Here is a 14,896-nt window from a genome sequence, read left to right as displayed (position 1 = left end):
AGAAAGGGTATTACTATATGTGTGAGTATGTGTGTGTGTTTGTGTGTGTGTGTGTGTGTGTGGTGTATATAGTCAATATAGATTTCCATTCTATACCAATGGATCATGATTCAGGAAATTTGATAAAATAATTCCAGATGTTCAGTGAGGTGTAGGAATTGGTGATCTAGGATATTCTCACATGAGGTTACATAAGATAATCATTATCTCACATAAGATGATCTCAAATGGGATTATTTTACACATGCCCTTTATTCTTTGCTTCCTTATTTCACACATTTATTTATTTATTAAATATTTATTGAATGCCTATACTCCGTCAGACATAGATATAGGCTGGAAAGTGAAGTTAAAACAGCGGACAAAACTGTCTTCAGGAGCTAGAGGGGAAACTGGTAAATTAATAACTAAAATAAGGACTGTGATGGCAGTCATAGATTATTGGAGGGTGTCACATTAAGCATTTAAAAAGAAAGGATTAAAGAAATTCACTTTTCATCCAAGACCTATGAACCTGTGTGTTTCAAGAACAGAAAATCCGATCAGAGTGACAGGCATCCAGCTGGCCATAGGAAGAGAGGAGTAAGGTTTCACAGGCAGGCGCAGGTCATGTAGACCCTTTAGGACCATGGGGAGCGGAATGGCAGATAGAGATGGGCCATCAGATGTTCAGTTGGAAATAGGAGTCTGGAGTTAAGAGGGGAAACCTAGTTTAAGGGTGTGAATATGTGTGTGTTTGGTGGTGGTAGGGGTCTGGTCATCAGCATTTCCACAGAGAACAACCAGTGGACAATCTCACCTGGGAAGGACTAGAAGGAGAGCAGAGGGAATGGCGAAGTATGGAGAATGAGTAGCAGCACTGGGGTGGAAGAGGGAAAGAGGAGGAAACCGTTTTTTCTGACAGCTGCATAGTATTCCGTTGTGTTGATGTGCCATGAAATTTGCCTAAAATGGATGGACATGGAGAGTATCATGCTGAGTGAAATGAGTCAGAAGGAGAGGGACACATATAGAATGATTGTATTCATTTTTGGTGTATAAAAATATATATAGTAGAAGAATAATATCCATGGCCAGGGAAAAGGAGGACTGTCCGTGGTTGGAGCTAACCACAAATTTGTGTGGGGTGGAGGGTAGTTAAGATAGAGAAGAGACCAGTATGACAATAATAGCTGGGAATGATCAGGCTGGACAAGGTCTGAGGGTTAAAAGTAGGTAAGGGATATTCTTGATAACTTTTCAGTATCAATATTGCAAACTACAATGTCCAAAGGGAGAGAGAGGGAGGGAGGAAAGGAGGAAAGGGAGGGAGGGAGGGAGAGAGAGAGAGAGAGAGAGAGAGAGAGAGGAAAAGCGCTTACCATAGAGGCAGGCAGGGGGTGGTGTTGGGGGGGTGATGGTGGGAGGGAACCTGGGGACACTGGTGCTGAGAAATGTACACTGGTGGAGGGATGGGTGTTGGAATACTGTATGACTGAAATCCAATCATGCACAGTTTTGTAATGGTCTCACAGTGATTCAATAAAAATAAATGAATAACAAAAAATACATGCTTTAATGGGACACAAAAGATACACTGTTGGGACAACCCCACTTACCTCATGCTGGGTTACCACAAACCTCAATACAAATAGAAATAATAATAAATGCACACCATCTGCAGAGCATGATAAAGTGAACTAGAGCAAGGCAGCCTGCGTATATGTATATGTATATGTATATGTATATGTATATGTATATGTGTATGTGTGTGTGTGTATGTGTATGTGTATGTGTATGTATATGTATATGCATCCTTAGTATTTCTATTAAAGGAAATGGATGTTGGATGAAGTCAGCCAGGAGGAGAAGGATAGATACAGAATAATTTCTCTCACATGTGGAATAAAAGAAACATAATGAGAGAATAAACAGAGAAAGGCAACCGAACCTGAGAACAGATCTACAGAACTGAGCTTACTGTGGTGGGGAGACAGCATGGTGGTATGGGAGCCCAGTTTGGTGGGTAGGTGGAAGGTGGACACCGAGACATTGGTAAGAGAAGTAGACACTCTGGTGGAGGATGGTGAGTTGTAATGTTGTAGGAAACCTTACTATGAACAGTTTTGTAAATCATGGTGACTAAAATGATATTTAAAAATAAAATTAAATGTTCAGTATTGGGCTGGAGTGATAGCACAACAGGTAGGACGTTTGGCTTGCATGCAGCCAACCAGAGTTTGATTTCTCTGCTCCTCTCAGAGAACTCAGCAAGCTACCAAGAGTATCTCACCTGCACCACAAAGCCTGGCAAGCTCCCCATGATGTATTCATATGCTAAAAACAGTAACAGCAAATTTCACAATTTGTTGTGAGACGTTACTGGTGCCCGCTAGAGCAAATCAATGAACAACAGGAGGACAGTGCTACAGTGCTACAGTTCAATATTTTTTTTTTTAAAAAAAGGAGGAAACCAGGAGACTGTAGATTTGGAGAAGCCACCAGAGGAGCTGGTGCAAGAAGAGCCAGTTCATGTGTCATTGCTGAAAGCTCATGAACAGCACAGTCAATTCCCGTAGCTACTAGCTGCATGAGATTAAGTCATGGCTAGCAAATTGTTTATGCTCAAATGAAATTGTACTACATTAAATTTTATATAACAATTATGATTTATTATGCTTCAAATTATGTAAAACCACTAAAAATTCTCCTAGGCCTTTGCAAATATATGCGATTTAATCATTTCACTAAACCTATAAGACCTGTTTAAATTAATTGTATTATTTTATTTTTCTTTTTTAATTTTTAATTAATTTATTATTTTTATTTATTTTAGTTGCTTTTTGGGTCACACCCAGCGATGCTCAGGGGTTACTCCTGGCTCTGCACTCAGGAATTACTCATGGTGGTGCTCAGGGGACCATATAGGATGCTGGGAATCAAACCTGGGTCAGCTGCGTGCAAGGCAAACGCCCTACCCGCTGTGCTATCACTCCATCCCGTTAATTAATTTTTTTAAATGTAGGAGTATTGCTATTTATTCAGCCATTGATTAGGCTGATTGAATTGGGCATGAACTCCATCTTACTTTTTTTTCTTCTTTTTTATAAATTTATTTATTGAATCACCGTGAGAGCAGTTACAAAGCTTTCGGGTCTAAGTCTCAGTAATACAATGATGAAATACCTGTCCCTTCACCAGTGCCCATTTTCCACCACCAAAAACCCCAGTATACCCCCGTCCCACACCCTCCCCCTTCCTGTGGGGCAGATGGCCTCCACATTACTCTCTCTCTACCTTGATTTCATTCAATATTTTGACACCAGATCCACCATTATTATTTGGGATTTTATCCCATCACTCAGATCTGCCAAAAAGGCAACCGTAGACAATGTGTTTTCTATTGCTGATTATGAGTAACATATGATGTCATGTGGCCTTAGTAGTGGCTGTGCGATTTTGGAATTCCAAAATTTTAATGATTAAATCTGGAGGAATTTCTGCCAAAACCAACTGGGTTCCAAGATTTGTTCCTGAGTCTCTGGCATCATGGCCATTAAGCAGCTTGATCAGGAGCCAGGGAGGCTGTTCATGGGTGGTGACTCGGGGTCTCGTTGGGGCAGGGTGGAAAGGGCCGGCACCACCCCTATTCCATGAGGCCCTGCGTGTCTGGTCATTGTGGGCCCAAACCTGACTATTCAATGGCCTCTGAAGGATGGCAGCCACCAAGCTGCCAGGTAATTAATTATTTTAAAGCATTACAAAGCTGTTCGTGATTGGATTTTAAATGTACAGTATTCCAACACCCATCCCTGCACCAGTGTACATTATCCAGCACCAGTGTTCCCAGATTCCCTCCCATTACCCTCCCACTACGTGCCCTCTGCCTGCTTCTTGGGCAGGCATTTTTCTTCTCTCTCTCTCTCTCTCTCTCTCTCTCTGGACATTGTGGTTTGCAGTATTGATATTGAAAGGTTTAAAATCAGCCTTCAAATGTAGTTTTTATATTTTTATTATTGCCTGTTTTGTCTTTTTAATTTTTTTTAACCAGACTCTTTCTTTTTTTCATATCTGGCCAGGAAACTTAATGGTGTTATGGTCAACGTGCCGCACAACCGTGTTCAAATCTGTCACCAACAGATTCATTAAAAACCTGGCCTGCGCGGGGATCTGTGCCAGCCTGGTCTGCGTGCCCTTCGACATAATCCTCAGCACTAGTCCTCACTGTTGCTGGTGGATCTACACTGTGCTCTTCTGCAGGGTCGTCAAATTCTTGCACAAAGTCTTCTGTTCTGTGACTATCCTCAGCTTCCCTGCTATAGCCTTGGACAGGTAAGGTCAAATCATCAGGGGATCAAGGTGTTTTGTTTTCTTAAGAGTACTTAAAAAATTTGCATTCATGAAGCAAATGGTGAGTAGTTAGTCTTCCACAGATTGCTGTCAATTTGAGTTTGTGTTCAGCAGCAGAAAAATTGATGTCTAAAAGAATCTCATGAAAGGCTGTTTAGTTTAGCGGCAGCTTTGGGCAATAGGACTATTGAGAAAAGACAGGACTCGGGAGTGGGGATGGGGTTAACAGCATGAGGATGCCCGAGGGGAATCCCCGGACCAGGATGCAGCTTCAGCTTGGTTGGAATTGGTGATTTTTTGGATACAGGGTGGATAAATTTCCAGAAAAACAGAGGGGGCAGTTCAGTGGTTACTTAACAAATGATTGGACCGTCCAGTTTAAACATGAATCTTTTGAAGGATTTATTTCCAGAGCTTTGTTTGTTATGGTTTTTTTATCTTTCCATCCATTTGTTTTTTTCCTTTTTTTCAAGGGGGGGCGGCGGTTCTCAGGCAGTGTTCTGGCTGCTCCTGGTGATTTGGGCAACCAGACTAGACAGTTCGGTGCTCTGGCCAGGTAATGCAATGCCATCTGAGCTGGAGCCACCTGGCTCAGCCTAGTGATGTTCAAAGGGTCCTAGAGTTACCCCCAAGGTGTGCTCAGGCACCTCTGGTGCTATGGTGCACACTGAGAGCTTTTTATTCTGAAATGCTTTGTTTGTTTGTTTACAGTGCTGGGACCCAACCTGGGCCTCATACATGTGAGGCATGTGCTCAATCATGTCACAACCTGATTCCTGAAAGGATTTTTTTTCTTCTCTTTTTTTTTTTATAAGTTTTGTTAAGATATTGGCACCTCAATAAATTCACTCATTTTAAATATGTCAGTAAATATTGGTATGTTTAAGGACCTGTGCGTTCATCCCTGCAACTGAGCTTTATAATGTCTGAAACGATCTCATAAAAGGCTGCTTAATTTAGCAGCAGCTGTTAATGGAAATAAAATACGTAAAATATTTCCATCAGTCTGAAAAGAAGCTCATGCTAATTTCTAGAGTTATACTCACTCCTCCTTCCCAGCCCCAAGCTCTAGGCAACGTCACTTGCTAGAGGTGTTTATTTTTTTTCTTTTACCTTTTGTGTACAGGCAATCATATGATATGAAATCTCTTGGGGCTGACTTCCCTCACTCAACATAGTGTCATTGAGATTCACCCATATCATAGTCTACATTAGGACTTCACTTCTTTTGTTGCTAAAATATCTTTCATTATATGGCTATAAGCATTTTTTTGTTTATCCATTTATTTGTTGATAGACATTTGAGTTGTTTCCACTTTTAGCTATTGTGAATAATACTGTTGTGAAGGGCTGGAGCGATAGCACAGCAGGTAGGGAGTTTGCCTTGCATGCAGCCAACCTGGCTGACCTGAGTTTAATTCCTCCACCCCTCTCAGGGAGCCCAGCAAGCTATCGAGAGTATCTCACCTGCACGGCAAAGCCTGGCAAGCTACCCATGACATATTCACTATGCCAAACACAGTAACAACAAAGTCTCACAATGGAGACGTTACTGCAAATCGATGAACAACAGGAGGACAGTGCTACAGTGCTACTATTGTGAATCCCCACATTTTTCAGGAATAATAATCAACAAATGTAGGAGCACATATTTCTCAACAGTTTGCTGTTATGCCTTAAAGCATTGCTGTAATCTCCATGGATTATTTTGGGCCCTTTGCCTCAGATAAGAACATATGCAAACAATTTTCTTTCTAGTGAGGATGGATGTCTCTCATATTTTTTCCATCTTTTAAAAAGAAGATAAGATCCTAGTAGAAGAACAAGACTGGCATATTCCTAATTTGTTATTGAATTGCAGGCTACTTGCAAGTACCAGTAATGGCATGGATGAAGACAAAGGAAAGACAGTCCTTTCTCACTATTTTCTCAGACACTTGTTTTCTTTCTTTCTTTTTTTCTGCTTTTTGGGTCACACCCGGCGGTCCTCAGGGTTTACTCCTGGTTCTGCACTCAGGAATTACTCCTGGCAGTGCTCGGGGGACCATATGGGATGCTGGGAATCGAACCCGGGTGAACTGCATGCAAGGCAAAGCCCTACCCACTGTGCTATTGCTCCAGCCCCAGACACTTGATTTCATGGCACTGAGTCAGCAAGCTAATTGGGAGACCACCTACACTTTCTGCATCATTTTTTTGATTGTACACACCAACAAACTCCTAATGAACTGTGTGCATCTCCATCTCTTCCCCAGTGCATAATGGAAGCACAAATTACTAGGAGCTTGGGTTTGTTGTCTGTCAGTTAGCAAATGGGAGCTGGAGACAGTGCACCCCTGGGCGTGTACTTATGTGTGTGGGGTCTCAGTGGACTTATAGAGTTGTGTTTAGGGAAGTTTATATTCAGAAGGAAAAGTGAGAGCATGAATAACTTATGCTTTTCTTTCTCTTTTTCTTTTTCCTCCCAGAAAAAGATCTAGAGCACATTTCACCGCGCTGCGCCCATCTCTGATCAGCCATGGTCGTGTTGTGTTTGCATCGTGTCTCCCTCCACCCGGAACATTCTCCCCCAGCTTGTCCCCTGCCAGCCTCCGTCACGGTGCCCTCTTCTCTAGACATTTCCCAGGTGCTTCCCTCCTGCCCCTCCAGCATGCTCCTCTGGGGAGCCTTCATCTCTGTGTTCACAGTTGCTCCTTTGCACGCCTCCTTTCCTGCTGCGCTTTAACACATTCCTCTGCATCTTTTCTTTTTTAAAGATTTTTTTTGTTTTTGTTTTGGGGCCATATCTGGCCATGCCCAAGTCTTTGTCCCGGTTTTGTGCTTAGAGATCTCTCCTGGTGGTCTTGGGGGACCATCTGGGGTGCTGGGGATCGAACATAGGTCATCTGAGTGCAAGGCAAGTACCCTACTGACTGTACTACCTCTCTGGCACCCTGCTGTGCATCTTTGCAGCTTAGTAACCTAGCACAGTACTGTGAGTTATGAGAATTTTTTGGTGATTTAGAGGACGAAAGAATACATGCTTTCTCATGCACATTTGGTCATCATCCAGGGTTTCCTCATGGGCCTGGAATTTCCTAAGCATTGAGAGCATTAAAGGTGTTGGTTGTAATGGAGATAACTTCTGGCGGGGGGGGGGGGGGGGGAGGAGTCCCAGAATGTAGCTTGATGGAAGAGTTTGTGCTTAGCATGGCCTTGATTGGGCCCTCAGCAGTAGCAGCAGCACCACCACCACCACCATCAAGGATAACTTGGGGGAACTCTGAGGTTGAGGGCTGGTTACCAAGGAAACCTACAGGCACTGAGGGCATTCTCAAGAGAGGAACTGGAAGATGAGTCTATTTGCTGATGACCATTGATTTAATCCAAAGAAAGGGGCTTCAGAGAACTTTCACCCTGGAAACCCAAGGTTTTCACATGCCCCCTTGGCAGCCCCATCCTCCTTGAGGACAGAAACTCCTTCATTTGGGCTGCAGGTTTCTCTTCTCTGGCCCTCAGTATTCTTAGTGTTCTTCATGAGTGAGCTGGGTGCCTGAGTTCTGTGAGCTGTTCTAACAAATCAACCCAGCCTCCTGTGCTGGCACCTTGCAGTCTGAGGGACAGGTAGTGTTCTCGAGTGTGTAGGAAGTTGGTCAGAAGCCCAGGTAATAGCCAGAACTCCTCATCTAACAAGAGGGTGATCTGGGGCGGTTGGCCCCTTTCCCTGTGGAATCCAGTGCTGCCTTAGGGTAGACAGTGTTAGAACTGAGCCCAACTCTCAAGCACCCTCTTGTGTCCAACGAAGGGTGTATATGGGGAGGCCCCCAGGCGCTCAGATTACTTAGTGTGCATGGAGTAAGGGCTGCTTCAGCGTCAGGTGCCTGCAGAGGTGTGGTGAAGCTAAAGGGAAGCGGCCTCCCCAGCTCTGGTGGCGGTTGGCAGAGTGAGCCCAGGTCTGAAGAATTACTTAGTTCCCTCAATCATTAAAACTTTGAAAGTTTTGGAATCCTGAGAAGATGGTTACAGAATAATCAAAGTTTGAGAAAAAAAAGAAATCTAACAAATATGTCTAATTGAGTAGTCATTTCAGACCTTTTTTTTTTTTGCTCCTTGAGTCACACCTGTCGATACTCAGGGATTACTCCTGGCTCTGCATGCAGGAATTACCTCCTGGCATTGCTCAGGGGACCATATGGGCTGCTGGGAATCGAAACTCAAGTCCGCCGCGTGCAAGGCAAATGCCCTACCTGCTGTGCTCCAGCCCCCACTTCAGACTTTTGAGTGATTATGGTGGCAATAGTGGCCACTGAGCAGACAAAAATCTTTTTTCTTTCTTTTGGGCTTCCTAAACAGTGCTCTGGAGGCCCAGAGGCCACTCCTGGCAATGCCTGAGGAATCGTGTGGTACAGGGTTCAAATTTGTGTCCAGACACATGTGCCTGGACTGCTGCAGCTGGCTTCTAAGTAGCATACATTTTTGGATTTTTGTTTTGGATCTATACTCAGGGGTGTTCAGCTGTCGCTTACAGTGATGCCTAGGGGACCTTATGGTGCCAGGGATTGAACCTGGGCCTTCCACTTGCAAAGCATTTACTCCAAATGCTTGTTCCTGACCTGAGCTGACATATTTTTTGACAAGCAAATTGATTTGGGGATGGGTCTTGCCAGAGAGCCAGCTTCTTCCACAGTGAGTCGTGCTGAGCTGCTGCCAGCACTAGAGGGGACAAGCCTGAGCTGTGGCATGTGTTTGTTTCAAAATGTCTGTAGACAGGCTTTGTTAGTGGCTTTGACAATTTTCCTAAAGCCTCTCTAGCTCATGTAAACAAAAAGTTATTTTTTAAACAAACTCCTCTTTGTTGAAAAATAGATGCCTGCACAGCGAGGGAAGCATCCTTGATAGGGAGGGTGTTTGGGGGATTTAATCCTGGTGGCAGCAATGAACGGTTGTGGATGGGTATGATTACTTGTTTTCCTGAGGAAGAGTCGTGACAGTTCGATGAAGACGAGCCTTTTTCTGCTCAGTTGGAAAGCTGCTTCTTTCCAGTGTAGTGATTCCTCATTGGGCGGCCAAGTCCTCGGAACTCAAGGTAAGGCTTCCAGATTCCTCTAGTGGTTCCCTCTGTCTTGGGAGATGTCAAAGAACTCGATTCTTTGATTTATTCTCTCTTACACGAACTGATGTTGACTCCGCTCATTTATGGAGTTTCATTTTTCCAGGAAATGGATTCTGTTTGTGCATTTTGCAGGTACTACTCAGTCCTCTATCCTCTGGAGAGAAAAATATCAGATGCCAAATCGCGTGAACTGGTGATGTACATCTGGGCCCACGCTGTGGTGGCCAGTGTCCCTGTGTTTGCTGTGACCAATGTGGCCGACATCTATGCCATGTCCACTTGCACGGAGGCCTGGAGCAACTCCTTGGGCCACTTGGTGTATGTCCTGATCTATAACATCACGACTGTCATCGTGCCCGTGGCCTTGGTGTTCCTCTTCTTGATCCTGATCCGCCGGGCCCTGAGTGCCAGCCAGAAGAAGAAGGTCATCATCGCCGCATTGCGGACCCCCCAGAACACCATCTCCATTCCCTACGCATCCCAGCGGGAGGCTGAGCTGCACGCCACCCTGCTCTCCATGGTGATGGTCTTCATCTTGTGTAGTGTGCCCTATGCCACCCTGGTGGTCTACCAGACTGTTCTCAATGTCCCCGACACATCTGTGTTCTTGCTGCTCACTGCCATTTGGCTGCCCAAAGTCTCTCTGTTGGCCAACCCTGTGCTCTTTCTGACTGTGAACAAATCTGTCCGGAAGTGCTTGGTCGGGACCTTGGTGCAGTTGCACCACCGCTATAGTCGCCGGAATGTGGTGAGCACGGGCAGTGGGGCAGCCGATGCCAGTCTGGAGCCCAGCATGCGCTCAGGCAGTCAGCTCCTGGAAATGTTCCACATCGGGCAGCAGCAGATCTTTAAGGCTACCGAGGATGAGGAGGAGAGTGATGCCAAATACATGGGCGCAGCTGAGCTCCAGGCTAAGGGGATGGTGACCTCAGGCCTGGAGGGGGAGCTGGGCTCACAGTTTGCCACCCTTGCACCACCCCCAGGCACAGTGGATCAGGCAGCCTCGGCAGGTCCCCTAGAACTTGAGACATTCCCCGACAAATATTCCCTGCAGTTTGGCTTTGGGCCTTTCGAGTTGCCTCCTCAGTGGCTTTCTGAGACCCGAAACAGCAAGAAGCGGTTGCTTCCCCCACTGGGCAACACCCCCGAAGAGCTGATCCAGACAAAGATGCCCAAGGTAGGGAGGGTGGAGCGGAAGATGTGCAGAAACAACAAAGTGAGCATTTTCCCCAAGGTGGATTCCTAGCAGGAGGGTCAGTTGCTGGAAGCATCCCGCAAGGTCCGAGGCAGCTCCACCTCCTGTTCCACACCCTTTCCCTGGCTCCAGGATTTCCATAATCTCAGTGTAGCCCTGTGGAGTCGCCTCCTCCTGTGCGGGCCAAATGCCTTTGAATGAATGGGAAGTCTGTATAGAGTTCAAATGTCTTCGTCATTCAGGGAGTGTTAATTTATTTATCTCCATGATCTACATCCTAAGTAAAGTTCACATATCTCTTTGTGAAGATGACAGTTGGGCAGTGGAAATGGGTTTGGGAGTGGGCACTCCATGTGCACTTCCTGGGGGACCCCGGCTGTTCCCCGGGTCCAGCAGACAGCCAGGCAGTAGCAATCTGAGGAGCTCTGCCAATGGTTGGTATATGATGTGGGAGTTTCAGAAAGAAGATGCCTTTTTGGTGGACTTACACAGGACAATATTAAAATGTTTCGTGTTAATCTCTGTTTTGGGGGGACTTGACCTTTGACCTTTTTTCTCTGGAAGGTCCAATCAGTTTTTCCAATGCTCTTATCCCTTTCACCAGGATACAGATAAAGAAGGTCTGCGTAGCCCCACCTGACAGACATGCCAGTTGATGTGCCTTTATTGAGGGAGAGAGTTTGTCCTTGATTAAGATTTTTTGTCCTGCCACTCCCAGGCATCGCTGAACCCCTGAGAGATGCCTGCACCCCGCTTGTGATGGATTTTGGTTGGAAAACACCACAAGCTCTTTACTGTCTGTATCCCTTGTGTTTTATCCACCAATGAAAGAGAAGCTTAGAGGTCAAGAAGAAAAAATGAGAACTGTCCACCCTAGTCTTTCCTTGCACATATCTCACAAGAAAGACATCTTAGGAGTAAGGTATATTGAAAAACTTGCTACCTTGTGCACACTTGAAATTGATAACTAAACAATATGCAAAGTCAGTGAATACTGGGCCCTCTGGAAACATCAAGCCAAAAGTTCTTGGTTAGGAAAGGGACATCTGCAGAGAAGAATGGGAAAAGTCTGAGAAAGCTACCTCTCTGTGGAGGGGCCCCAGAACCCAAGTGGGGCCAGTCTCCCATTCAGCCCTTTTGCTGCCACTGCAGCTCTGCCTGCAGGTATAGAACTGGGAGAAAGACTTAACATTGCTAAATGCCAGCCCAGCAGAGTCCAGGTGAACTGGCCACTTCTTCCTGCTCCACAAAGTTTTGGCATGAACCAGAGAGACTAGAAGGGATGGCACAGTATCCTCAATCGAATAGACCCCCATAGCTCTCTCTAGAGATGCCATGCCACCTCCTGGTGGATTTCACTGGGAAGAACACAAAACAAAATGCCACTTTGCTTTAAGGAGGGCAAATCAAATGCTGACTGAGCTCGTCTTTCCAGAGTATTTTGTTCTAGTTAATTGTGTATAGGGGAGTTCATCCAGTGCCTTGAGCAAGCTTGAAGGGAAGTGGTCCTTTTGGTGGACACCACTCTATAGCCCAAAAGCAGCGGGACTTGCGTCCATCCCATCCTCTCTCCACTGTCCAAGCCATGCCCATGGGGAAGCTCACTGCCATAGGGTGTTTCCTCTGCTTCCTACTGGGTCTGGTGCCCTGGGATGCTGGAGTGTGTGCCAAGAAGCTCCCTGCGAGGGAGCCCCTTCCTCTGTGTGCTTTGTCTTCCCAAAGTGTTCCATGCTCACCACAGAAGTAGGGGGCCGCCCCCATGCTCGGCACCCTCTGTGCATGCCACTGTAGCGCCTCAACCTGATAGAACAATGGCCCTTCGGGCTTAGCTTCTAGAGCCTTTACAGCCATGACAACTTTCATCGAGGGAAATTCTCATCTGTCAGAAAATTGTTTCCATTTCCAAGAGTCTATCAAATGTAATTCTATTTGTGTCATTTGGATATAGATATACATGATTTAATAAATTCTGCTGAGTTAGAATTTGTAGGTATTAATGTATGTCTGAACAGATGGTTGACTTCTAACAGGTCATTTGCCAGGTATATTTCTATACTCTTTGAAGAAATACATTTTAATAAAAAAAAATTGAAAAACATTTCCTGAACTAAATAAAAAAAGTTGTATGAGCTTTTTTTCCCCGGCCTTTGTTCCCCTTCCAAGCAGACTACCATCTGAATCCTGAATCTCTTTCTAGATGATCTGGATTTATATTAACTCTGTGAAGAAAACTCCACAGAGCTGGAACGATAGCACTGTGGGTAGGGTGCTTGCTTTAAAAATGGCTAGCCTCGGGTTTGATCTGTGGCAGCCCACAGATAGTCCCCTGAGTACTGAGTGAGGAGTAACCCTTGAGCATCACAGAGTGCAGCCCAGAAACCAAAAACAACAACAACGATTACACCAACAAATGAACTCTACAGAGTAATCATTTATGGTTTCTGATAAAGATATGATAATGGATTGTGTCCTTAATTTTATTCACACCTGAAATTCCCTAAAACTCCATTATTTTAATGGATTGAAAATAAAGGCCATAAAAATCTATGGAGTAGGATAAGGGGAAGCACTCTGAATGCAGGTGAGTCTCTAAAGACAACACATTTTATTTTATTTTTTTGTTTTTTGGGTCACACCTGGCGGTGCTCAGTGCTTACTCTTGGCTCTGCACTCAGGAGTTACTCCTGGCAGTGCTCAGGGGACCATATGGGATGCTGGGAATCGAACCTGAGTCTGCTGCATGCAAGGCAAACGCCTTGCCGGCTGTGCTATCTCTCCAGCCCCAAGACAACACATTTTAAAGAGAAATTTCCCAATTATTTTATTATTTTTTAAGAGTTTTAAAAACTTTTTTTATTGAATCACTGTGATATAGACCCCTGTAAAGCTGTTCATGATCGGGTTTCAGTAATACAGTATTCCAGCACCCATTCCTCCACCAGTGTACATTTCCCAGCACTAGTATCCCCAGGTTCCCTCCCTTCAACCCTCAACCCCCCACCCCTTGCTTGCCTCTGTGACAGGCATTTTTCTTCTCTCTCTCTCTCTCTCTCTCTCTCTCTCTCTCTCTCTCTCTCTCTCTCTCTTTCTTTCTCCCCCCCCCCTTATCCTTTTTGTTTTGTTTTGCTTTTTGGGTCACACCCAGCGATGCTCAGGGGTTACTCCTGGCTCTGCACTCAGGAATTACTCCTGGTGGTGCTCGGGGGACCATATGGGATGCTGGGAATCGAATCCGGGTCGGCCGTGTGCAAGGCAAACAGCCTACCCACTGTGCTATTGCTCTTTTTAGGCATTGTGGTTTGCAGTATTGATACTGAAAGGTTATCAAGAATATCCCTTACCTACTTTTAACCCTCAGATCTTGTCCAGTGAGGCAACACATTTTAGAAGCTGGGAGGCAGATGGACAGTGGAAATTGACAAGAGGACTCAAGAAATCCCCAAGGGTTTGTCATTGTTGAATACTGTCCACTTGTTTTTTTTTTTTTTTTGGTCTCTCTGTATTCCATAGATGAGTGAGAGCATCTGGTCATTTGTCACCCCTTCCTTAACTTTTATTCAAGATAGATCAGAATTACCAGTAGTGAGGGGAAAACCTCTAGTTTGATAGGTCATAGCAAGGTAAACACACAGAAAACAACTGTTTATGGATATATCTTTACAGTAAAGCCACTGCCTTGCATGTGGGAGCCTACTGTTTTAGCACCGCCCAAAGGAAAAGATCCTGCATGTCTACAAAACAAACATTAAAAGACAGAATAGAGGGACCAAGCATAGTATAAAGGGGCTGGAGCGTACTTGGTCTGTAGGAGTCCCTGGTTCTATCCTTAGCATTTTGTGGTTCCCCAAGCCCTGACACTGCCAGGTATATTTCCACTACCCTCGCAAATAGACAAAATCAAGCTCCTGAGATTTACTAACACGATGGCATAAATAAAAACAGTTTAGAAGGTGAGTTGGGGAAAGATCCCAGACTGTATTTCAAAAAGATAGAGAAAGAAAATGTCAGATTAGGAATTGAGTCTAGGGCCTAAACTCCAGGAGGCCCAGCATCCAAATAATAGGAATTACAGAAAAAGACTCAAGAAATGATCGATGAAATAATTCAAGATAATGTCTTAAAAATGAAGAATGAACATTTTTGTATTGAAAAGTTCCACTGAGTATCAACCAAGTGGATAAAAAAAGTATCTTTACTTTTAAAAGTAAAAGTTTAAAAACAGCAATATGAAAAGACTCTACAATCAAAGAGGAAAAATATAGCATCACACATTAAAGATC

The 14,896-nt window shown here is 44.7% G+C and overlaps 1 protein-coding gene across 1 annotated transcript in view; it reads left to right on the top strand.

Annotated features, from left to right (window-relative positions):
- The window catches only part of GPR176 (G protein-coupled receptor 176), a 90,915-nt gene extending 80,205 nt beyond the window's left edge, over nucleotides 1–10,710 (top strand). The window contains exons 2-3 of the mRNA XM_056133373.1: nucleotides 4,059–4,311; nucleotides 9,554–10,710. Coding sequence (XP_055989348.1) covers nucleotides 4,059–4,311; nucleotides 9,554–10,667 — 1,367 coding nt within the window. The 3' untranslated portion in view covers nucleotides 10,668–10,710. The remainder of the gene's footprint in view (nucleotides 1–4,058; nucleotides 4,312–9,553) is intronic.
- Nucleotides 10,711–14,896: the final 4,186 nt, after the last annotated feature.

Source organism: Sorex fumeus, unplaced genomic scaffold (genome assembly GCF_029834395.1).
Source record: "Sorex fumeus unplaced genomic scaffold, SorFum_2.1 ptg000098l, whole genome shotgun sequence".
Classification (NCBI taxonomy): Eukaryota; Metazoa; Chordata; class Mammalia; order Eulipotyphla; family Soricidae; genus Sorex; species Sorex fumeus.
This window is presented reverse-complemented; position numbering and strand designations above follow the sequence as displayed.